We start from the raw sequence: 24,731 nt of genomic DNA, 5'->3' as shown, positions 1-24,731 counted from the left end.
TTTATAAGTACTGTTTAAAGGCGACTTTTGACACCCAGAATGGAACGTTTTATTTTTCTAGATTTTGATGTCATCATACCATCATCGTACTGTACTAGTCTAGATTTTGGAAATGTGTTTTAGGCGTGTTGACCAGTATCCACTTTGGTACGATTAACATTGCACAATGGGTTCAGAATGCGTCAAATTCAAGGGACGAATTGAAAAATCGTCATCTCCTGAAGTCCCGTTGCAAGCCTTGTGTTAAGTAATGCTCTTCGCAAAAAGAAAAGCCAACCAGGAAAAGGGCACAGATCTACACTGGTGCTTCACCACGACCAAAAGTAGGAATTTCACAACATTATTCAGTGAAGTATCTCAAAACAGGTCAATAAAAAGCCAATAAATAACTCAATTGCATTTGTAGCAATATGTCTTTTAAATATTCAGAATCGATACTGTCCTAGAGTATACTGCTCATTTCACAGTCAGCCACTTAAAATAGTTGTCTCAATGACAAAACTGCTAATATTCACTTCACTTTCTCCTCTTTCAACCTTTTGGTGACATATATTTTAAACTATTTGTAATGCAGATTCTGGTACAGACTACATTCAAACTCCCCTAATACCAAGATCCAAATTTACAATCTAATTTAAGGCAAACATGCCCATTATCAAATTCCTAATTATAGTTACTTTAGACTAAAGTAGTTATACATTACTTTAGACTTTCCCCAGAACGTAGGAGGTAATTATAATGATTAAAAGCAGATGAAGGATCACTCTAATTATGCAGTACATTGTGGGGTTTAACAGACTCATTGCTTCAAACAGATTATTAAGGATATGCAAATTGCTTATTGGGATGTAGGAATTGTGTTGGCCTCACAAACAGTGACCTTCAACAGAATGCAAGTACGTGTTCTGCAGAGAGTTACAATGCTTGGACTGTTTTAGATCAAAGCCCTGCTTGGTGCTTGTGATTCTTGTCGTGGGGAACTGGTATGCTTGTGCACCGCCTTCCTTCCATCAGACTTTTATAGACTTTGAATCAGTGATCACTTTGAATAGAATGTGGATCTGTGACAATCTAGGCTTAAAATATAAAATAAGCTACGGGAAGCTTTCTTAGCTTTTTGAATACATTTAATCAGAGCACTATTATAAAGTGATTCTGTTATTATCTTATTCAAAACCCTTTAACACAATGATGGCCTGGGCTTATTTAAGTGCCAATCTATTTTCTGGGAAGAAGTATGTAGCATTGTTATGGCTGACCCTCTGGCAATCTGAATAGTTGGCATTTGGGGGGCAGCCTGAAAGTACAGTAATTGTTATTCCATTGTATATGTACATGTAGCTTGATGCAGTTGTTCCAGCATAGCACAAAAATATATTTTAGCCCTGGAATATTTTTTCACGCATAAACTCAATACTTTATATTATTCTCAGATCCCAGGTTCCTTTTGTTTTTGGGGATAGGCATTCCTTCTTAAAGGCACCATTGTAATTAGTAAAAGGATGCATTGATTCTCTTGCCTCAGAGCCACCATGTGGGAAGCGTCAACTTTCATACAATTCATTCTTTCACATTTTGCAACTTGAATTGCAAAATTGGAGAAATGAATTACAATTGGCAAAATGAAACATGTAACAAATACCAGTTAATTAACATTGTTTTTGAATGATTTGTTTAAAGAGTTAATGGTGTATTTTGTTACCATCAAACCTTATGTGATAACGAACTACTGTTTAGCATTACTACTTTTTTAGTTTAAACATTTTGGAATCTGCAATTATTTGTTCTCATTTTCTGCCCAATTTGGAAAGCCCAATTATATTTTTTATTTCAACCTGGCTCACCGCTGCCATCCCACATCACACACACACACACACCACAATATTTTATGCTGTGATATTGCCACTGTTTAACCATGAACATACATTTTGTTGTGGTATGATTTCTCTTTAATTTATGGATTAGAAGGACTAGTTACCCTTAGGGTTGGTTCATACTTCTGTTGCAGATGAATGTGATACGTCAGGCACAGACAGCTATAAAAGCTGTGCAACTTCACTGTTTGCTGTACGAAGGATGCATCGTGTTGCAGCCCTTTTGACTGTGTAGCTGTCGTTCACACTTTAAATACAGACTGCATTCGCGTAAGTGGATTTTTTTTTGTTGACATTTTAGGAGATGTGCTGAATTTGTACTGTATCTCTTATACAAGAGGTTTAAAAAAAAAATAATCAAAAACGACATTGTTGGTCCATCTGTCCTATCAATCAACAGAGAATCCGAAAGGGAGAATGTTATACATTAATTAGGAGAGATGCGGGAATGGGACAGTGAGAGATACTTTATTTTAGAATGACAGGTGAAAGATTTGACAGTCTGTTAAACAGATTGGAACCATTGCTTTAACGCAAAAATACCCATGCGATGCCAGCGACACCTGCAGAAAGACTTGCAGTCACACTGCTCATAGCAACTGGTAATTCCAGCAAAGTGTGGCCACTGGCTTTACATTCTCTCCAGTCCTTTTCTATTTTTTATTGAATACACACCAATGCTGTTTCTATTATTTGGGGATCTCTATATTATTTAAGTGAGGGGTTATATAAATGTGGATGTATATATATATATTGTGAGGAAGCAGGTGGAGTGAGACAGCAGGGAGGGGGTTAAAACCTCCCTGCAAGAGAGAAAACATGTGAGAATGCACTTGTTGTGTAATTGTTTTATTAGTAATGATTATCCGCACCTGAGCGTTATGGGGCAGTTTAAAAGGAGAGCAGTCAGTCTGCTCAGGGCTGCTGAGGAGAAGGAGGCAGACGAGGTGCTCTGCTTCCCAGCAGTCAGAGAGAGCGAGAAAGTTGAAAAGTAAGTGTGGTACTAAACTGTTTTGTGGGGCAGGGAAACGGCTTAGCCGTCCTGCGTTAGTTAGGTTCCTGCGTGTGTAGTTAGTGCTCGATAAGAGCTAGGTGTTTGTTTTGTGTTTTTGTTTGTTTTATTAAAAGTGCGCGGAAGCGCTGAACACTATTTCTGTGTCTGGGTCAATTTTTAAAGGGGCAACGAACCCGAGAAGGTGAAATTTATCACATATGGTACCAGAAGCGTGGGTGCCCCTACGACCCAGTAAAAGGAAAAATGGATTTTAAGGAACTGATCGAGGAAATTAAGAGAAACACCGCTGCTCAAGTGGAGCAGACCAAGAAGTGGAGAGTGGAGCTAGGGCTACCGGAGCCAGAGCCTACAGAGCTGGACCTGCTGCTCCAGAAATGGGAGGTAGAGCAGCTGTTCCGGGAGCCCAGAGAGGAGGAGCCGCCGCTTCCGGAGCCCAGAGGGGAGGAGCCGGAGCCCGGGGAGGAGGTGGAAAGCATACCTCCACCACAGCCCCGACCACCACCCCTACAGTCCAGTTCGGCGCCGCTGCGTCCAGTCCCTCACCCCTTGCTCCGGGACACCCTGCCGGTCTTCCTGGACCTCCCTGTGCTGGACCTGGAGCCCAGGGGTCTGCAGCACTGGCCACAGCTCTGCCCCTGGTTACCTGCTCCGCTCTCCCCGAGCACCCAGACGTCGCTGGGCTGCTGCCAGACGTCGCTGTCGCTCCCCCTGTTCGCTGCTTCGCTCCCCCTGGGTGGTCGGGCATCACTGCGCCAGTCCCCAGGGGAAGACCTGTGTCCACTGCGGCATCCTCCAGTGCCCCGGCCTACGCTTCGGTCGGCCCTGTTAGCCCGGTGGGGTCCCGTGTCGCCGGGTTGCGGTCCCTTCCTGGCAGCGCCGAAAGGACCGACCCATCCTCAAGCCCGCCCGTGGAAGAGGGCGGCAATGGACATTGCTGGACTTGAGGCTGGGTGGTTGTGTTTTAGGGGAGGAGGTGGCCGTCTCGTGGCCTGTGTCTTGAAAAGACAAGGGGGGGGATGTGTGAGGAAGCAGGTGGAGTGAGACAGCAGGGAGGGGGTTAAAACCTCCCTGCAAGAGAGAAAACATGTGAGAATGCACTTGTTGTGTAATTGTTTTATTAGTAATGATTATCCGCACCTGAGCGTTATGGGGCAGTTTAAAAGGAGAGCAGTCAGTCTGCTCAGGGCTGCTGAGGAGAAGGAGGCAGACGAGGTGCTCTGCTTCCCAGCAGTCAGAGAGAGCGAGAAAGTTGAAAAGTAAGTGTGGTACTAAACTGTTTTGTGGGGCAGGGAAACGGCTTAGCCGTCCTGCGTTAGTTAGGTTCCTGCTTGTGTAGTTAGTGCTCGATAAGAGCTAGGTGTTTGTTTTGTGTTTTTGTTTGTTTTATTAAAAGTGCGCGGAAGTGCTGAACACTATTTCTGTGTCTGGGTCAATTTTTAAAGGGGCAACGAACCCGAGAAGGTGAAGTCTTTCACAATATATATATATATATATATATATATATATATATATATATATATATATATATATATATACACACAAGTACTGTGCAAAAGTTTTAGGCAGGTGTGAAAAAATGCTGTAAAGTAAGAATGCTTTCAAAAATAGACATGTTAATAGTTTATATTGATCAATTAACAAAATGCAAAGTGAGAGAACAGAAGAAAAAACTACATCAAATCAATATTTGGTGTGACCACCCTTTGCCTTCAAAACAGCATCAATTCTTCTAGGTACACTTGCACACAGTTTTTGAAGGAACTCGGCAGGTAGGTTGGCCCAAACATCTTGGAGAACTAACCACAGTTCTTCTGTGGATTTAGGCAGCCTCAGTTGCTTCTCTCTCTTCATGTAATCCCAGACAGACTCGATGATGTTGAGATCAGGGCTCTGTGGGGGCCATACCATCACTTCCAGGACTCCTTGTTCTTCTTTACGCTGAAGATAGTTCTTAATGACTGTCGCTGTATGTTTGGGGTCATTGTCATGCTCCAGAATAAATTTGGGGCCAATCAGATGCCTCCCTGATGGTATTGCATGATGGATAAGTATCTGCCTGTACTTCTCAGCATTGAGGAGACCATTAATTCTGACCAAATCCCCAACTCCATTTGCAGAAATGCAGCCCCAAACTTGCAAGGAACCTCCACCATGCTTCACTGTTGCCTGCAGACACTCATTCGTGTACCGCTCTCCAGCCCTTCGGCGAACAAACGTCCTTCTGCTATAGCCAAATATTTCAAATTTTGACTCATCAGTCCAGAGCACCTGCTGCCATTTTTCTGCACCCCAGTTCCTGTGTTTTCGTGCATAGTTGAGTCGCTTGGCCTTGTTTCCACGTCGGAGGTATGGCTTTTTCGCAGCAAGTCTTCCATGAAGGCCACTTCTGACCAGACTTCTCCGGACAGTAGATGGGTGTACCAGGGTTCCACTGTTTTCTGCCAATTCTGAGCTGATGGCACTGCTAGACATCTTCCGATTGCGAAGGGAAGTAAGCATGATGTGTCTTTCATCTGCTGCTGTAAGTTTCCTTGGCCGACCACTGCGTCTACGGTCCTCAACGTTGCCCGTTTCTTTGTGCTTCTTCAAAAGAGCTTGGACAGCACATCTGGAAACCCCTGTCTGCCTTGAAATTTCTGCCTGGGAGAGACCTTGCTGATGCAGTATAACTACCTTGTGTCTTGTTGCTGTGCTCAGTCTTGCCATGGTGTATGACTTTTGACAGTAAACTGTCTTCAGCAACCTCACCTTGTTAGCTGAGTTTGGCTGTTCCTCACCCAGTTTTATTCCTCCTACACAGCTGTTTCTGTTTCAGTTAATGACTGTGTTTCAACCTACATATTGAATTGATGATCATTAGCACCTGTTTGGTATAATTGTTTAATCATACACCTGACTATATGCCTACAAAATCCCTGACTTTGTGCAAGTGTACCTAGAAGAATTGATGCTGTTTTGAAGGCAAAGGGTGGTCACACCAAATATGGATTTGATTTAGATTTTTCTTCGGTTCACTCACTTTGCATTTAGTTAATTGATAAATATAATCTATTAACATGTCTATTTTTGAAAGCATTCTTACTTTACAGCATTTTTTCACACCTGCCTAAAACTTTTGCACAGTACTGTATATATATATTATTTTTTTTTTTTTTTACTGAATAATATAATTATACAAAAGTGGGTTGCTGTAACAGGGGGAGACCTGTGCTGACTCTTCTGATGTGTTCATAGTGCTGCAGGGAGAGGGCAGCAGCTTGTCAATGTCCGCCTGTCAGTCATGGCAGTGACATGGAGAGGTGGGAGAGTGGGCGTGTGGGCTTTCCTTCTCTCTGAGTGGCTGAGAGGCGGGTCTTGGGGGAATTGCTGGCCCTATAAGTTAACATTCTGCTGTTCCCTCAGGTCTGCCCTCTGAGACGTAGAAGGCGTGCGGAAGCGCTGGAGTAAAGGCTGCGGGGACGGAAATCCCAACAACCAGCCAAGAAAAAGACAAAAAAGAAAGAAGTAGCGGTAGCGGGGAAAACCTTGGGCAGCCCCGAAAACAGAGTACAGCAGGCTGAGGGAGCCGCTAGTGTAGGACGGAGACCCGGGCCATGCGGGTAGCGACGGTTGGGGTTAAGCTGCCGAGCGCAGCATCTTTTATTTGTAGTTTTGTTTACTGTGTTTTGGGTAATTGTAAAATGGGTTATTGTATGTAAAAATAATGTGATATCTGTATAATGTGAAATCTTGTAACAATTGTAAGTCGCCCTGGATAAGGGCGTCTGCTAAGAAATAAATAATAATAATAATAATAATAATAATATTTTTCCTGTTCCTTTCGCCTTTTGATTATTGTTTTGTTTATCCACCTGTATCCTGTACCGCCCCGGTATAGTTGTGGCTCTGTCGATACCATAGTTGGTACGGCAGACCACAGACAACAGCGCCCTCTGCGGGCTGAAAGGAAATTACGTTCCTATAATAAAACTGGGCACCTGTGCGGTGTTCCCAAATTACTTCTCTGTGTCCTGTGTGTCAGTGAATTACCCACCACCCTTCCACAGTTGCTTATAACATTTCTATATTTACTGTAAAGATCTTCTGACCAAAAACATTTCACCTGTACAAAAATAGCCAAGCCAGAATAAATACATCAGTCATATAAAGATGAGATATCTACAAAAGGCCAATTTATATATATTTAAAAAAAGTGTTGGCAAACTTAGTCTCTTGTTTATTTTGCAACAGTAAAATATACATAAATAAAAAGGGGGAGGAAAAATCAGCCCCATTTTTAAATATAATTATAAATACAACATTTGTATATGGCTGATCCCTGTATTCTAACCTGGCTAGAGTAACTACCATGATTCTCAATATAACCATTACTATTAATATTATTTTCTACAAGGATATCTCACCAGTTCCAAAGTGCTGCATAAGAGATCTCGCATCACATCACGAATAAAACACCTCAGCCTTCTGCCTCCAGGCTGAGGATGACATTTATTACCTTCGATCCAGGAGTCAACATGGGAATATTTTAACAATTAAATACAGTCCTCCACATAGAGGAAAGAAAGCTCCATTGGATGCAGTCCAGTCACATTCATTTTTAAAAACTGTGTAGTCTTTTAGTATGTACCTAAAACACCAATATTGATCAGTAGTGCATCGTATTATTATTATTTTAAAGTTTAAACTTAAAGTTAAGGGTGAGTGTGTACTTTTAGACTCAGGAGAAAGACAACCAAGGTAGCAACATCAAACAAGTTTAGAAACTAAAGATTTACATGTTATTCCCGAGTGAATATACACATTTTTTTTCTCCAAATTAACACTTTTAATTAAAGCACAAAAGTGAGATTTAATTAAAAAACGTGTTATCTATGTATTCTTATTTTAGTATGGCAAACACTGGAGCTGTAAATTAGCTGAGATGAAAAACACGAGATAAGATTTGTTCTTTTGGTATTTCCTTTGAGCTCAAATTAGAGAAAAGTAAAAGCCAATAATTCAACATCTAACACCAGATGCCAGTATGCAGTCCAGATGCCACCTGGAATACTGAGAGTTCCTAATGCTTTGTCCATTAACCTCAAGGTCTAATGTTCTGCAGTCTAACAACACACAGCATATGCAGCATAAGTGTACTACTGTATGTTTTAAACATATATGCTCTGTTTAATTAAATACTGATTTGTAAAGAGGGATAAAGTTAGAAATAAATGTGGGCATTCAGGGCAAACAGCCTGGGAATTATGAAATATCTGTTATAACTCATCCCAGGTGTTCTCAGTAAGTTACAGAATGTTTGTAAAATATATGTGCACAAACCATAGTCAGTGTTTTCAGGCTCCCAACAGTTCGATGGCCAAAAGTATGGTGTCTGTGGGAAACAGTGAGACAAAAGAGATTAGGAACTGTATAATGCGACTGAAAATCAACAAAATGTCACATTTTGTCTTTTCCCATTTTTTCTTATTATACATTCAACCATTAACATACTGTACAGTAAAGTGGGTAAAACACAGATCTTCCATCTAGGGGTACACAATAAATACTATTCTTTGTGTCACATTTTTGTATCTTGCTATACAGTAAAACCTAATTTGACAAGCATAAATAAATACATTTTAATTTTATATCATTTCCATTAGTTCAAAAATATTGAAGATGTTAAATTCAAGCTTCCTTTTGCAGTAGATGTTTTCACGTCTTGAGGTAGACAGCCAAAACACTCATCTCAGGCCTAGTTTTCTAGAAAAAATAAATATTGTGTTGAAAACAGGACTGCAAATACACAGTATTGAGGTAGTGTGAATAGGGTTACCCTAGGCCTAGGTGAAATGACTGAAACATTCAGTCAAAGCAGTGTTGGTAGAAAAATGTAAATCCTGACTGATGAGATGTAAATCAGATTGCATTTTAATGAAGTAGTTAAGATCTTGACTAATTCTTAAAAGATTTTCTGTCAACACATGAGGTAGTTCTGTATACAACATGCACTCAGTGGAAATTTTGGCACATACAAATTCTGTATCCAAAAATATAAATAAGTACTACAATAATACCAGCTGATGTTTTAAAAACCCTTCGGAAAACACTGTGAATTTTTACACCGTTAATGTAATAAATGCTGTTTAAGGCAAAGCGAGGACCCCCACGCTCAACCACACTGTCGTGAGATTTAATGTGTTTGTTACATCCACACAAAACACTCGGGGTACCTCATTTAGTGCCTTACCATCCATAGAAGATGATAGTTTCTCATTAGGTCTGGACAACTCGCATGACACACCCACACGCCTCGTCGTGTGGGAAAGTGGTAGCAAACATGTCGCTGCACATTTTTACACAGTTATCAATTACATCTTTGATCAGCAAGTCAAAAAGGTATGTGGGCATGTGACAAAGTGGCTGAGTGGAAACAGGTGCAGGAGTGATGCAGTGTGGTGATGAACAAACTGAGGTTTATAATCTGGTTTGGAAATGTTTTTATTTTATTTTTGTATCCAGGTCTGGTGACCAGTAACAATAATAATAAACAATAACGGTTTTGCAGACCCAAACAATAATAATAAAACAACACGTATCCATCCCGCAATTATACATACACGGTCACCAGTCCTGGGTGAGTGCAGTAGTGCTTGTGGTGGGTGATAAAGTTTATTTTTGTGACAGTAGTGCAGTGCTGTTCTGGCTTTAGTTTTGGCCCTCGGCGACAGCTCTGGAATCGTGTTAGCCGTCTAGTGTAGTGTTACAAACACTGGTGATTACACACAGACAAACAAACAAAAAACTCACAATACTGTTTCATGGTTCTTACGGGGTCTCTGACAGTCCTTCTCGGTTCTATCCATACAAACCAATGCGAAGGAACAGATTATGATTCTCCGTCCCCTTTTATGCTGTCACACATGACCCTTTGGTAAACGAGTGCAACCACCTCTCCAATCTGCGGCTGCCACGTCGTTTCCCTTCCGGGTCAATGCGTTATTGCAACAGAGTCTCGCCCCTTTCCTGGCTGTCCGACTTCCCTTGAACCCTGGGAAAGAACTGTCAGACCAGCCCATCCAAGGAACTCTGTTCTCGCTGCTTAGCAGCATCACAGGTCGGGAGGGAGATTTACAACCAAGAATCATTGTATTTCTGTCACATATCCCACCACTCAGAGTGGAGCCGAAGGAACACTCAGCTGAATTTATCTTTCCCATTACTCCCCCCTCCCATGAAAAATAATCCTCATTCTGATGGTCTTTCCCTGCATGATGTACCATGTGGTACATGAAGGGTTGCAATGCCAGATACCACAGAGTTATCCGGGCATTGCTGTCCTTCATTGTGCTTAACCACTTGAGTGGGGCATGGTCTGTGACAAGATCAAATGAATGTCCCAGCAGGTAATATCGTAAAGAGCGAGTAGCGCATTTAATGGCCAAACACTCCTTTGACTACAGAGTAGTTGCGCTACCGAGATAGCATCTTTTTACTGAGCTATAGTATCAGGTGTTCTACTCCGTCTACCTTTTGGGACAAGACAGTACCCAAACCCACATCCGACGCATCGGTGTGAAGGATGAATCTCTTGGTGAAATCAGGTGTGATAAGGGTGGGGTCCTGGTAAAGTTTAAGCTTAAAAGTATCAAACGCCCCCTGACACTCAGCTGACCACTTAATTAAATTTGGGGCACTCTTTTTGGTGAGGTCGACTAAAGGGTTAACCACTGTGGCATACTCGTGGATAAAGCAGCGGTAATAACCGGCTAATCCCAGTAGTGAATTTTGGTTTTGGGGATCGCCGCATCGACCAAAGCCTGAATTTTGGTGACCATGGGTCTCACCCTTCCATTTCCCATTAAAAATCCCAAATACTGAGGTTTTAAAGTGAAACAGCCCTTCTGGTGTTGAAAATGCTGTTTTCTCTCTAGAACTGCGGGTTAAGGGGATCTGCCAGTATCCCTTTGTCATGTCCAGAGTAGAGATAAACTTTGCCTTTCCCAGTCTATCTAGAACAGTGGTCCTCAAAGTGGTGCCCGTGGGCAAATTCGTGCACGTGAAGCCAGGCCATCGTGCCTGCGGCAGCTGTTCTTAAATTATGGGTCGTGAACACATTTCTGGCAGGTCGTAGCGTGGGAAAATAAATAAAGCTTTAAACACGTTTTCCAACAAAAGCATCACAGCAGTCTGTTGACAGTGCTGCTCGCTTATGCTGTGCTTGTACGTACTCGACATTTTTTTTTTTTCTCTGAAGGGCCTCTGCGATACGATCAACCAATTGAATATCTGCATTTTCTCTGTGGGAGCCCAAACATAAGTTAGCTGGGTGGAGCATACACTGTGTCTGTTTCAGTTGCAGGTACTGACAGTAAGTTTAACCAATAGGAGAGTCAAATATCTGAGTTTTATGCAGCTGTCCAATCATAAGCAAGCACAAGCACTGAATGAAAATTGGCGAGTAAGTGGCCAATGGGAAAGTGAAAGATCTGACAGCTGTCCAATCATTCGTGAGCAGAGGCGGGTTGTTAATATGCCGGCTAAGCACTGAATTTCGCCGACTGTTATTTATAATACATTTCAGTATTTAGAATTTAATTTTCTCTATATATATATTTTTTCATTTCAACAGACAAGGGAAACGCCGTAGTAGATTTAGTTACCAACGATCTTTAAACAGAATTTTGCCAAATTGAAACAAAGCGAGACGCTATCTATCCTCTTTTTTTTTGTTTACTCATGGTTATCTGTGTAAACAAGCTATTTACAATTATTTGCATTGCGTATTATATAGCCTAAATTATTTAAAGAATAAGCGCAGCACTCACAATTACTGTCTGAGCCAAGAATAACTCCCACTAAAACTCTGGGTAAAATGTATTATTTTTCTCATATAATATATATATATATATATATATATATATATATATATATATATATATATATATATATATATATATATACACTGTATATCTATATAAACACACACACACTGTATATGTCGCGGGAAGGATAAGAACCTATGCAATAGTCAGCGTGCCCTCAAACAGTCAAGTAAGATCAATTTATGCCCGCGCCCAAATTACTTTGAGGACCACTGCTCTAGAAGTTTGTCAACCCGAGGCATAGGGTACGCATCGAACTTGGCAATAGCGTATACCTTCCGGAAGTCCACACAGAAGCAATTCGTGCCGTCTTTCTTGGCCACTATGACAATTGGACTGCACCACTCGCTCCTGGAAGGCTCAATCACCCCAAGTTCGAGCATGTCCCATACCTCTTTGCGAACTCCACTTCGTCGATTTTCCGGGATCCGGTAAGGTCTCTCTCGTACTGTGACAATGTCATATTCAACCAAGTTAGTCCTGCCAGGCATGTCAGAAAAAATAATCACTGAACTCCTCAATAAGCTTACACCTAGGGCCCTGCACAGCCTAAGGCTGGCCCTGTACCGCTACATACATATTTTATTGGTTACTGATTTCCGGGGATAATCTTTTTTTTTTTTTTTTTTACTGTATGGGAAGGGATCAAGTGATGATAACTTCATCACACCAAGTGAAAAATTATCAATCATCAGTCAGCATAACCATGTATTTAAGTCTGCAAAATGTGACTTGGATATACTAAAACCAAACTCCCTTTAAAATGCAAAAACCTAGCCTTAAATACATTTCAAGCTGCAACCCTTCACCCACACAAAAATCAAGTAGAAAATCATTTTTGTCTAAGAAGGGGAGAACTCCGGACCAGTGAAAACTATAATCTGCTTTATAAGTTTCAGAAACAGACTGTCTTTCTAAATTATTATAGAACTCTGTAGAATGATGTTCTAGGAGAGTGTTTCAATGAACTGTTTCAATGAACGGTAGCTTAAATCCAGTAAACAGCTATCAAACGGGTGTTGGAATGACAATACCTTGATACCTTAATCTAAATGAATGGAGGGAATCAAAACAGATAACACAGACTGAACTTTGAATCTTTTCACAATGTCACTGTATATGCTTCTGCACACATCAGATGTAATTGGCTAAATTTACATAAGCAGGAGAATTTCTCCTGTCAAGGTTCTAGAAAATGCGCCGAAGTAACTTTTGAAGAATGCATGTGTAACTATCAACGTGCAGTGTTTACATGTCCAAGCACATTCTCATGTCATTTTTAAACAAGGATAGTAAAGCTTTTAGAACTGAAGCTCTTCAGTTCTAAAAAAAATGTTTGTTAGAAGAATTTTGATTCCTAACCTGGAGAAAATAGCACAGTACAAGTCATATTCAAGAGAATAGCAAAAGCAGAGTCTCAAAGCACTTTGCAGTCTAGCCACTGACAGGTAGCTGTCCCTGGGGTAAAAATAAACCAATCTGTCTGCCCATCACCAGCACACACCACTTTCCACAATTACTACTACCAATTTTTGGAATGTGGAAAGGGTGTGATTTAACCAGGTCACTTACTCTCCTTCAAGAAGGCCTGTAGGATACACTGCATTTACTGGGAGTGAAATCCAATGTGGTGCATTGGCTCTTTGTTGCTTTGGTGTACAATTAGGTTGTGACCGCCTTGCTTTGGACACAGTAACGAAGACCTGATCAAGTTTACTCCCCATACACTTTTCCAGGCAAAACCTTGGTTAGACAGGGTACTCATCTTAACCCTCATTTCAAAGTTAAAGAACCAAGAGGTGCAGTGCTTGGGCCTGGCGCTGTAATAGGAGAGAAAGTGAGTGATTGTCTATATACCTGTGAGAGGCAGAGAATTAAGACCTGCATTGCTCTGCTGTGTTGTAAACTTAGAGAAAACAAAATAAATCCAGCCATGTCCTACCTTTGGTGTATTTATTCAGAACCAGCTGGCCCAATGTTCTCCACAATGCCTTTGGGAGTGTGACAGTGAGCAGTCCCTAATGGGCAGCATGCCCAGTGAAAACTGGTTCCCTGGGCTAGTCACCAACTGGACCCCTCCAGATCAGACAGCTACCACATTCCTGCTTTCCCAGTAAGATCAGTAGACCTTTTGGAAACCGCATACTCAGAAGTACTGTAGTAATAATTTCTCTAACAAACACCTCAATGTTGCTGTGACAGAACAATGATAATCCACTATTAAAAAGTCATGCTCACGATAGACCATGACATTCCAATTCTCACTTTCAATTCAAATGTTTTCAGATGTTTTTTTTTTTTTTAGTCTCTACTGGAGGCCATTTCAATTTTTTGTTTTTCATCATTTGTTTGTCTTTTTTCTCTCTCTTCAGATTGAAAACAACTAATTGTGGGATAAAAAATTTGCTGTGTGAAGTCAAAACTATCAAATATCAACACAATGTCGTGTAACCCTTTGAAACATTTGATTTCCCTTTCATACTGGATAAGCAAAACTCTGGAATTCTAGCACTGCTTTCTGAGCATTTTCTCTCATTGTTGAATGAAATAATTTTAAAAAAAAAGTTTTTCTTGAGGATTGCTTTCATTCTTCATTAGGAATAAAAGTATGAAAACATTAAAGAGTTAAAATAATATCACAGTCCTTAAAGACTGGATCTAAAACATCACGTCTGCCTGGTACACAATGTTCTGTCTTTGAACACTCTCCATTAAAATGAGGACAACATACGTGACCTTTTGTGCAATGCCACTAGTTCTCTTTCTCCCTTGTATGAATTGCCAGCATTACAAGATCAGTCCTGGCGGTATACATTCCACTGTTACCATTTTTTGCAGTCTACTACAGAATATTAGGAATAAAGCAACGTTTCTTGGTTCTTTGAACAGATGTGTAATCTCTTAACAGGTATCTTGAATGATACTACCACTTGTGATTGCATCTCTAGAGCTATGCTAATCGGGTCATTGAAATATTTCAGGCTCCTCAGTTACAATGTAAATGGAAATGACAGGAACATAAACCATAGTACTGCTAATACATTTCTATCTACCATGGTGGAGTGTAAGGATGTATTACAATCGCTATTGCTGCTACAGCCATTGCTACACAAAGTTCATACTTTTTGGGGGGTAAATTTAAATAAGCCTTTTTTTTGTTTGTGGTAACTGCCAACATGTTTGTAGAATGCTCATGCTGATGACACTGAGCAGACCTGTATCAAATATCATCAAATATAACTTGCACAAATAGGAATAATTACAAAAAAAAAAAAAAAGATTAGCTCCTAAACATGCAAGATTTTTAAGATGACACATCAAGGGATGCAATATTTTATATATGCACATCCTAAATGAAGTTAGAGAGATTTTAAATACATATTTTTGGCACCTCCTTATCAATAAATGTGGCAATGTGTTTGTTTTCTTTAAATAAATAATTTCCATTCTTCTATACTCCTTTTCATTTTCTGTTCCACTCTGTTTCTCAGCATCTGAAGGATTCAGTAGTGCTCCATGCGGAGTCTCTTCAGGCTCTTACTGTAGGCAACTTCTACCTTATTCCCCAAACAATCAACAAGACGAAACAGCTAACAGGCCCCTATGGTGACCAAGCAATCAAGTTAGAATGTATCACACCAGCAGCGGCCGAAGAGATTATTTTTAAGCTTTGTAAACTCCAGCTGGGTACCAAGTCAATTTTCTACAAATCAAAATGCACCGACCTTAAAAAGGATTGCAACAGGAGCTTTCCATTGATAGTCTTGGAAATGCCTGCATTTTCAAAACTATCCTCAAAGAACCAAACTCTCTTCAAAAAACGAAAAGGGGGAAAGGTACATTTAATTATTGCAAATGAGAGGTATGAAAACCAATATTAAAACCTTGGTTAGACCTCCTTTAACCACTGGGGTATTTTATGTAGTTCTTACTTGAAATCTGTAGAATGTGCCATCGTCCTTTAGGGTTAGTACATGGTCTGAGATTGGAAAGAAGTATCCGTGTGCTGCTATCAAGGTTCCAACGTGCAGGGCCTCCACTGGAAGTAAAGCAAGCCAAATGTATTTATTAATTCTGAAAATTGTTAACAAAATGCATTATGAAATCTAAGTAAAACACATGCATGCACTCTATCTGTAGTCAAATCAATCAATGTTAGATGACTTTTCAAAGTAAAAGTCAAGATGTTTTCAAATGTATCAATACAGAATTGTGTGTTAATTATTAAAGAATGAAAAGGCTTAATTTTCAACAATCACGATTCAATAGTGTCCAGTTATTCACAATGTATAGGGCACTTTTCATAATAACCTAGTCACAATTGAGATAAAGTAAAATGCTTCTAATAGAAGCAAAGCCACCAAAAAGCTGATTCAAAAGTGGAAGTGCTGTATGGAGTGGGCAGAAGAGATAAAAAAATAAGGTCTGTTTTAGCAGAAGGCACGCTGCGGCTGACAGAACAGGGGTGCTGAAAACCTGGATAGGATACAGGACACTGGCTTCTGAATGTTGTATCATCTGCAGCTTTGCTAAGGACTCCAGTAGAACATTGCAGTAAGTAATTCAGCTTTGCTGTTAAAAAGGCACAAATGAGAGTCTGTTTCTTAAGTAAAAACTACCATATAATCCATGTGTCATAAGGATTACCATAAAACTGCCATTATCAAGGAATGTTGATGTGCTGATTCTGTTTGATGAGCGAATTGTAGTAAATATATTAAGCTGAACAGTATTGTGGGACACTGTTGCATTAAATACAGTTAGCAGTATTTAACCAAATAGCCAAATATATAAATAAATAAAAGGTTTTGGAGAAGTATTTAAAAAATATGCAATTGAAAAAAAATGAGAAAATTGCCTGCAAAGACTAAAGAAGTACATTTTCCATTGAATGATCCCCTCAAGAAATACAGTACTCAAGCTTCAGTTACATAAGCCCACATTCCAGATTTACCAGAAGATATATCAAGTTTAAGGGTGTACCTTAAAGAGCACATTCACAGGGAATTTTTAAATTAAAATGCAGGGCTTACTTAAAACTGTAAGTTTTGTGCCAAAGACACATTGTGAAATGGTATGTGAAATGCCTGTGTTGGTTCTTCAAAGTTACTTTCAGTAGTAACTTGAATTAATTAAGCATGTGTAAGTTTTGCATGTTACATGTGACCAGTGTTTTTTTTTAACGAAAACTAAAATGAAAAATTTCCTGAATGAAACAGTAATAGAAACTGGAAAATGTTAAAAAATAAAACGAAACACGAAAAACGAATATTCTGAGTTGTATTAATATAGTTTCACGAAAAATGCTATAGCACAGCCAAGCTGCAATGACTTCCTGCTCTATGGTATTGTTGCCCAAAGCACATGGCTGAATGTACTGTCAAAAAAGTGAACTGGAAATGGAAGTGGACCTAAAAAAGTCTCTTAAAATGTAAAGATACTGAAACTGAAAAAAAAATTCTAAACACTTAAATATATTTTAACAACGCCTGGTCTTGAGGCTCAGTTAGTTGAACAGGGTCCCTGTTTGGGTCAGGACCACACCACTAACAATAAATCCTTCCTCACTTGGACCTAGGAGTTTATGTTGACTCAGAAATGTCTTCATCTAGACAATGCTGGGAAGCTATAAAAAAAAGGCCAACAAGATGCTTGGATATATTGTGAGAAGTGTTGAATTTAAATCAAGGGAAGTAATGTTAAAACTTTACAATGCATTAGTAAGACCTCACCTAGAATATTGTGTTCAGTTCTGGTCACCTCGTTACAAAAAGGATATTGCTGCTCTAGAAAGAGTGCAAAGAAGAGCGACCAGAATTATCCCGGGTTTAAAAGGCATGTCGTATGCAGACAGGCTAAAAGAAATGAATTTATTCAGTCTTGAACAAAGAAGACTACGCGGTGATCTGATTCAAGCATTCAAAATCCTAAAAGGTATAGACAATGTCGACCCAGGGGACTTTTTTGACCTGAAAAAAGAAACAAGGACCAGGGGTCACAAATGGAGATTAGACAAAGGGGCATTCAGAACAGAAAATAGGAGGCACTGGGATTCTGGGATCAATAAGCTACTAACAACCAAACGAGCAAGATGGGCTGAATGGCCTCCTCTCGTTTGTAAACTTTCTTATGTTCTTATGTTCTTATGAACCTGTCACCATGGCCACAGTGGAATCTTTCAAGGAGGTCCCGTCGGGGGGGGGCTCGAGGACCCCTGGAGGGGGGGAGGTAAGAAGAGAAAGAGGGTTGCAGGCCTTGGCGGAGTCGGCGGGTGGCTGCATCTTTCCATAGAGGCAGGGTGGGGGTTGGCTGCTCTGGTGCACATGGCAGGGCTACTGGAGGGAGGACCAAGATCCACTGGGTTGGACTGGTGTGATGCAGGGGCTGCAGTCCTTGGCGGCGTGGATGACGTCGGGTGGCTGCGTTTCTCAGCAGTGGCAAAGTGGAGGTAAGAGGCATTGATGGGGGCTGGAGCCCCTGTCGGCGCCAGGCCTGTCATTAAGCGCCGTTGTTCTGAATTATTATTATTATTATTTGTTTCTTAGCAGACGACCTTATCCAGGACGACTTACAATTGTTACAAGATATCACATTATTTTTACATAGAATTACCCATTTATACAGTTGGGTTTTCACTGGAGCAATCTAGGTAAAGTACCTTGCTCACGGTACAGCAGCAGTGTCCCCTACCAGGGATTGAACCCACAACCTTCCAGTCAAGAGTCCAGAGCCCTAACCACTACTGAATGATGCTGGGGTGTTGCTGGGGGCACGGTGGAGCCCAGGCGGTCTGGACCTGTTGCGCAGAGGGGTCTGGACCTGTTGCGCAGGAAGGTCTGTCCCTCGGTCATCGCAATAAATGGAAAGTCCCTGTCTGGAGGTCCAACTGTCCCCCTGTGTAGCGCAAGAGGTCCAGGCCCAAGATACAGGGGTCCTGGTCAGCTGCCTCAATGGCCAGTCTACTTTTTCCCAAGATCGGGGCCACTTCCCCGGTCACCGTGGTGGACCGTGGTGGGCTCTAGTTAGACTCCCACGAGCAGCATGTTGGGACGGACCAGCGTCATTGTCGATCCCGTGTCGACAAGGGCAGTGCAGAGGACCCCCTCTATGCAGACCAAAATGGCACTAGTCCCCTGTTGTGGTCCACCCAGCTACAATGGGGGGCCGATATTAGTGGTTGGCAGCAGTTTCTGGGGAAAGTGAGACCCCGCTCTCCCAGCCTGACTCGGGGACCCTTGTCGAGGGTGGGCCAGGTGGTTGGAGACCGGTTGAGGGGCTGGCGATGTCCCGCTTACACCAGCCCCTGGGCGTTTCCCAGCTTTTGCTGTCTTGGGTGGGGGTCTGTGGTTTTGACGGCTGGGTACTGGAGTTTGAGGTGGCTGGGTTGGCCACAACCCCAACATAGCTGCGTGTGGGGTTCAGGCGCCAGGGTTGGAGTTGTATACGCAGCCTTGATCAGCGCAGCAACCTCCGCAGGCCAGACGGGCATAGCAGTGGTGTCGGTCTCTTCGCAACGCTGGACCTGGCATCTTCCCCCTTATCAGAGCTTCTCTAGAGGCCTGGTCACACTCACCCACTTCTAGCACCATCTTCGCCCGTTCAGCTTGGGCCAAGGCAAGCTTCAAGGAGGTTGGGGCAATGAGCTGGACCTGCTGGCACAGGGCAGTGGGAGTCAGGCCATGGATAAACACCTCGTTGCCAGGTCCTCACACCCGCAGCCACCACGCCCAGCTTCTTCCCTGGCCTGCGGAAGCAGGTGGCTAAGCGTTGCCGCAGGCCGACAGCAGACTCCACCCTCCTGAAGCGGCATTCCAGAGTGGTGGCTAACTCTTCGGCGCTCAGGCTTCCCCCTCTAATGCCGCTGCTAGCTGTCCGGCTTTCTCCATGAGCCCCCAGCCATTAGCGAGTGCCGCCATCTTAAATTTGGCCTGGTAGGCTTCCCATGTGGACTGGCCGTCATAGCGACCTGCTTTGACAGTGCTCCACTCTGACACCTGTACCTCATCTTCCCCTCCACGATCGGCACGATGCCTATTTCAAGGCTTATCTACACGCATTTCTCCAAAGCATGCAGCCAGTTCAACTAACATTGTCCCGTAATCCGTACATTGCAATACAGTAGTAGCTCGTAAGCTACGAATAGCATATTCCTGCAAGCAGGCTATCAAATGAATTGCTTTCTCTATCAGTCCAGCTCTCTATGCTTGCCATCATTTAAAATTGCATCTTAAATAATGTCCAATCGTTTCTTACCACTGTATTGCAGGGGGGAGAGGTGTGTAGGTCACGTTGTTGTTGTTCCGGTTTGGCCCGAGAGAATCCTGGGATGACGTCACGGATCCTTGTGCCTCTGCTGACGTTGTGCAGTGTTGTCTGCGTCTCCACGTGACCAGCGCTGCTGCCGTCCTCCCACATGGCGTCCCCCATCTTACCCCCATGCTCTTGCTGGATGGCTCTCAGTCGAGCAGCGTCTCCCTGCAGTCCTTTGCCACTTTGTCTTCCTTCTCCCGTTTTACCTCCTTCTGAGGCTTAATCTTCCACGGCATGGATTCCATGATCCCGATTCTGAGCACCACTGTAACGACCCCTGGTCTTGCGGTTCAAAGCAGGAGACGGAGACGGGATTCAGGGACTAACAAAACTAATTTATCAGTTGAAAAGGATCTGTTTGGGTCAGGACCACACCACTAAACAATAAATCTTCCTCCTGTCTCTATCCTAAACTTGCTTACTCTCTTGCTCACTCACACACAGGCCTCATCTGCCTCCTTGTCACATCTCACACCACGCGAAGTCCCCTCGCTCCCCCCGCCCTTATACCAGACCCCCCACCCCCCCACCCCCCCCCCCCCCCGTCTTTTGCGCCATTCCTGCAACCCATTTCCTCTACATACACACACACAACCACACCACTTAAACTACCCAAAATAGGGGTATGGTCCCTCCCCGGAACAATACAGATAAACTGAAGGCACAGGACTAGACAAAACAAGACAAACTTAAACTAAATAATCATTTAAAATGAAAATTAATAGAAACAAAGTAATAATCTTAAAACTAAATCAAAACGGAAACCAAATTGAAATGCTGAAAATGCTGTGCCTGTCTCTGTTTGACAGAACTTTTATAAGTGTCAAGTCTCATTAAGTGCTTTGTGATGGTGGTCCACTATGAAAGGCGCTATATAAAATAAAGAATAATTGATTGATTGATTGATTGAGTGTCATGAACAATTGTTTTTAAATACAATACATTGAGTAGATGTTCGTATAAACGAGTACAATACTAAACAGAAAACTTATCAAATCACAACACAGTTAACTGCTAGAACCATTTGGCAGGAGGCAATGTGGTCCAGTGGATAAAGAAACAGCCTTGTAACCAGGAGGTCCCCGGTTCAAATCCCCCCTCAGCCACTGACTCATTGTGTGACCCTGAGCAAGTCACTTAACCTCCTTGTGCTCCGTCTTTCGGGTGAGACGTAGTTGTAAGTGACTCTGCAGCTGATGCATAGTTCACACACCCTAGTCTCTGTAAGTCGCCTTGGATAAAGGCGTCTGCTAAATAAACAAATAATAATAATAATAATAATTTGATTGGGAGAACATTTTAATCTGTTTATTAACTAATTTTTCACCATTTGAATACGCATAGCTTATGAGTGACAGCAACAGCTTTTGGTCCCAGGTGGACGGTAATATGTTATAATGTTCCATTTACTATTCTTCAGTGCCAGCAGGACCCCAAACACATAAAAAAGCTGATCTTTGTTTGAGATACAGTACATAACATGTGACTGCTCCCTCAGAAGGTCATGATGAGTATGCAACTTTGCTAAGTAATTTGAAGATCTTTGCTGTGCTGAAGCAGCCAATGGACAAGCGGACTAGAGTTAAGCCAATCCTAAATATATATATATATATATATATATATATATATATATATATATATATATATATATATATATAAGGTCAGAAGCTGATCGATCCAATTCTAACATTTTAAAATTAGGGAAGGCTAGGGTGCCTCTTGGCTGCAATGTGGGAAATCCAATTCTATTTGCTATCCCTTCCATATGTTATTATGGGAAGGGGGGTTCTGCAGCAGTATCATAAATAATAAACTTAGTAGGGCACATAAAATATATATATTTAAACTTGAATCCGTTTTCTGCATTTCCTTGTTAGGAAGCAACTTCCGACGACATCCAGTCATATTTTCAAGAGAAGTATCGATTTTTCATCACTTAAATCTTCCCTCACACTCATTGCATGTATTCGTTTTCAAGGTCAGCCGAAACGCCAAAGAAATGTCTGACACTCTGAAAACAAATTGTAAAAGAAGCAGTACCTGATGACTAATTCATCAGTGCAGTATCTAAATAATGACACAGCAGATGGCATAAAAAGATTAATGCTGCACCTATCTGGAGCATAATTGCTCATTAGGCTGCCAGCAAATGTCTTCAATTCCTTATCCCTCAGCTGAATAAAATTCAACAACTCCTTGATCCCAATTCCTTTTTTAATTTACTTTTTTACAATTTTAATTCTGTATTTGTACAGGCAGTGAGTGGTGCTCTAATACAGCCTGGAATGCCTTTTCATTTTACTTTTCATTTTATATATTGGGTTTTCCCTAAGTGATATAGTACTGGATAAACCTGTTTGGTATTGTGGCCCTGTGACAGAGAAAGAATTAATCTTGGTTATAAATCTCCCTCTCAACCTGTGAGGGCGCTGTGTAAAGGGAGTGTGCCCAGGACTGGATGGTTATTCCAGGGAAAGGTGGAAGTCGGCCATCTAGAAAGGGGGCGGAGCAACAGTACACCAAGTTATCACTCCAGACGGGAGGCGATTTGGCAATCGCGGATTGGAGGAAAAGCGATTGCACTCGCTAACCAAGGGGGCATGGCTGAAGGTATAAAAGGGGATGTGGCCGAGCGAACTGCTCTTTTGTTATGGTTGTGAGAGAACCACTGAAGGACTGTAATACAACCGTGACTGTTTAGTGTTTGTTTTGTCGTACTAATTGTAAACGTTTGTTCTTGTTAGACGGCTAACACATACCGGGAGCTGTCGCTAAAGGCCAGCACCAACCCGGACAGCACTGCACTACTGTTCACTAATAAATTGTATTTCACCACTTGCACATTAGCACTCACTCGTGTTTGTGTTCTGTGTGTGTTTATTATTTCGGGACTGAACCCCGTGGTTTCACTGTGCAGTTCACATTGCTGTGTATTATCAGGGATTATTATTTATGGTTGCCAAATGACCTGGATTATAAAACAAATAAAGGATTGTTTGAACCGTGAACTTTATTGTCTGTCATCTGTTTAAGCATTGCATCACATCTACACCTGCGCACTGCAAACCACTTTGCCACACGCCCCTTTGAAAGTGACAAGTAATGAGAAGATGTTGAGGAGAACTGATAACCTGCTAAACTGAGAAGTTTTAATATTTTTTGGAACAGATTAATTGGCATTTTACAGGGCACCCAGCAAGTATCAAAAATCAAGGTTTACACAAAATTGATTTATTTAGGAGTGCAGACAAACAGTTGACTTTAGAGTCCAGAGATTTTGAATGGAACTATTTTTCATAGACAAGCTAACCTGGTCTGAAACCTGAATGACCAGCTCTGACCAGCATCCACCAGTGCTGCCCTTATAAATCGTTACCATGGTTAAATTGCACAGTAATTTTGCTGTTTTCCCATGCTTTCCCCATAGTTATATTATGCATAGTTTTTCATGGTTTGCCATGCTTTTTAATATGCTTTTCCATATCTCTTCAGGCTTTACAGTGATTACCTACTGTATGCATTACTATGCTTTATTATGCTATGTTATGCTTTTACTATAGGAAACTATTATAAGGGTGTTTTTTTAGGGGAGTTTGCAAGGTTGGAAAAAAAAACAACACAATTTATACCAGTGCTGGTCCACAAATCGAGCCTATCCTCAAAACAATTCTCAAGTCTGTAATTTATTTACATTTTTGAAAGGTGTAAAGCGTATGTCGGTTTTAAAAAGTAGAATAATATTTTTTTTAAAAAAAGTAGTTGTCTCTTAATATCTACGTATTTCATTTCCTAACATGACATAAAAAATTATTAATAATAATAATAATAATAATAATAATAATAATAATAATAATAATAATAATCATCATCATCATCATCATGAATCGCAAAAAGGGAGTAAAATGCCCAAGGTTAGATGCTTATTTTCACCTACAAATATTACTAAATATTTCTTTATTTTTAGTGTTTCACTTCTTTAAAAGTTTAACACATATATATTGCTTCTGCATTGGTTGTTAGTACCAAATGACAATGAATACCTTTTGCAGGCAGCCCTGTTGACTTCTGTATTAAAAATTACTATTGTAGCTATAGGGGGTTGTTCAATATAGGGGAGGAATGAAGTATATTTCATCCTTGACTGTGTAATGCACTTCTATCTCCCCTCTCCCTGTGCCGAGGAGTGAAGTATCCAAGGAACAAGGTATGGTTACTATTCTGAGGTCTAATGGCTGGATGAACTTGTGACTATTCACAGGTGATTGTACTTCAAGCTAACAATGTGCTTCTTTTAAAATAGCATGTAAGACCATCACATTTTCTATTTTACAGTACTATGTCTTCATGAACTTTTCATGATGCATCTAAAAAGCCTCATTAGGCCTAAAGGACATTTTCTTGATAACCTTATTCTGTGAGGTTTTGATATTCAGAGTGTGTGTCTCATTGCAACAGGAGAGCAGGTTAAATAAATGCAGCATATTGACAAGGGTATGAAAGGAGAACTGCCAGAAAGATAACAGGATTTGTCATCGAACAGACAGCTGTAATGACTGTTGGTATCTTGAGCACAGGTGCAGTACTTATAACAACATCATTTGACATGTCTTTGTCTATAGTGTTCCCATTTGAGATTGCAGGTGGACATCCCACCTATAAGCAGCAGTA

General features: G+C 41.3%; 1 protein-coding gene across 5 annotated transcripts in view; it reads right to left on the bottom strand.

Moving 5' to 3' along the window:
- LOC117403285 (regulator of G-protein signaling 7) overlaps nt 1–24,731 on the bottom strand; it is a 181,761-nt gene that overhangs the window by 48,891 nt on the left and 108,139 nt on the right. For all 5 annotated transcript variants that reach the window (XM_059023814.1, XM_034005321.3, XM_059023815.1 and 2 more), the window contains exons 5-6: nt 15,686–15,792; nt 8,209–8,260 (exon numbers count right to left, since the gene is read on the bottom strand). In XM_059023814.1, coding sequence (XP_058879797.1) covers nt 8,209–8,260; nt 15,686–15,792 — 159 coding nt within the window. The remainder of the gene's footprint in view (nt 1–8,208; nt 8,261–15,685; nt 15,793–24,731) is intronic.

The sequence above is a fragment of the Acipenser ruthenus genome, chromosome 5 (assembly GCF_902713425.1).
Source record: "Acipenser ruthenus chromosome 5, fAciRut3.2 maternal haplotype, whole genome shotgun sequence".
Classification (NCBI taxonomy): domain Eukaryota; kingdom Metazoa; phylum Chordata; class Actinopteri; order Acipenseriformes; family Acipenseridae; genus Acipenser; species Acipenser ruthenus.
This window is presented reverse-complemented; position numbering and strand designations above follow the sequence as displayed.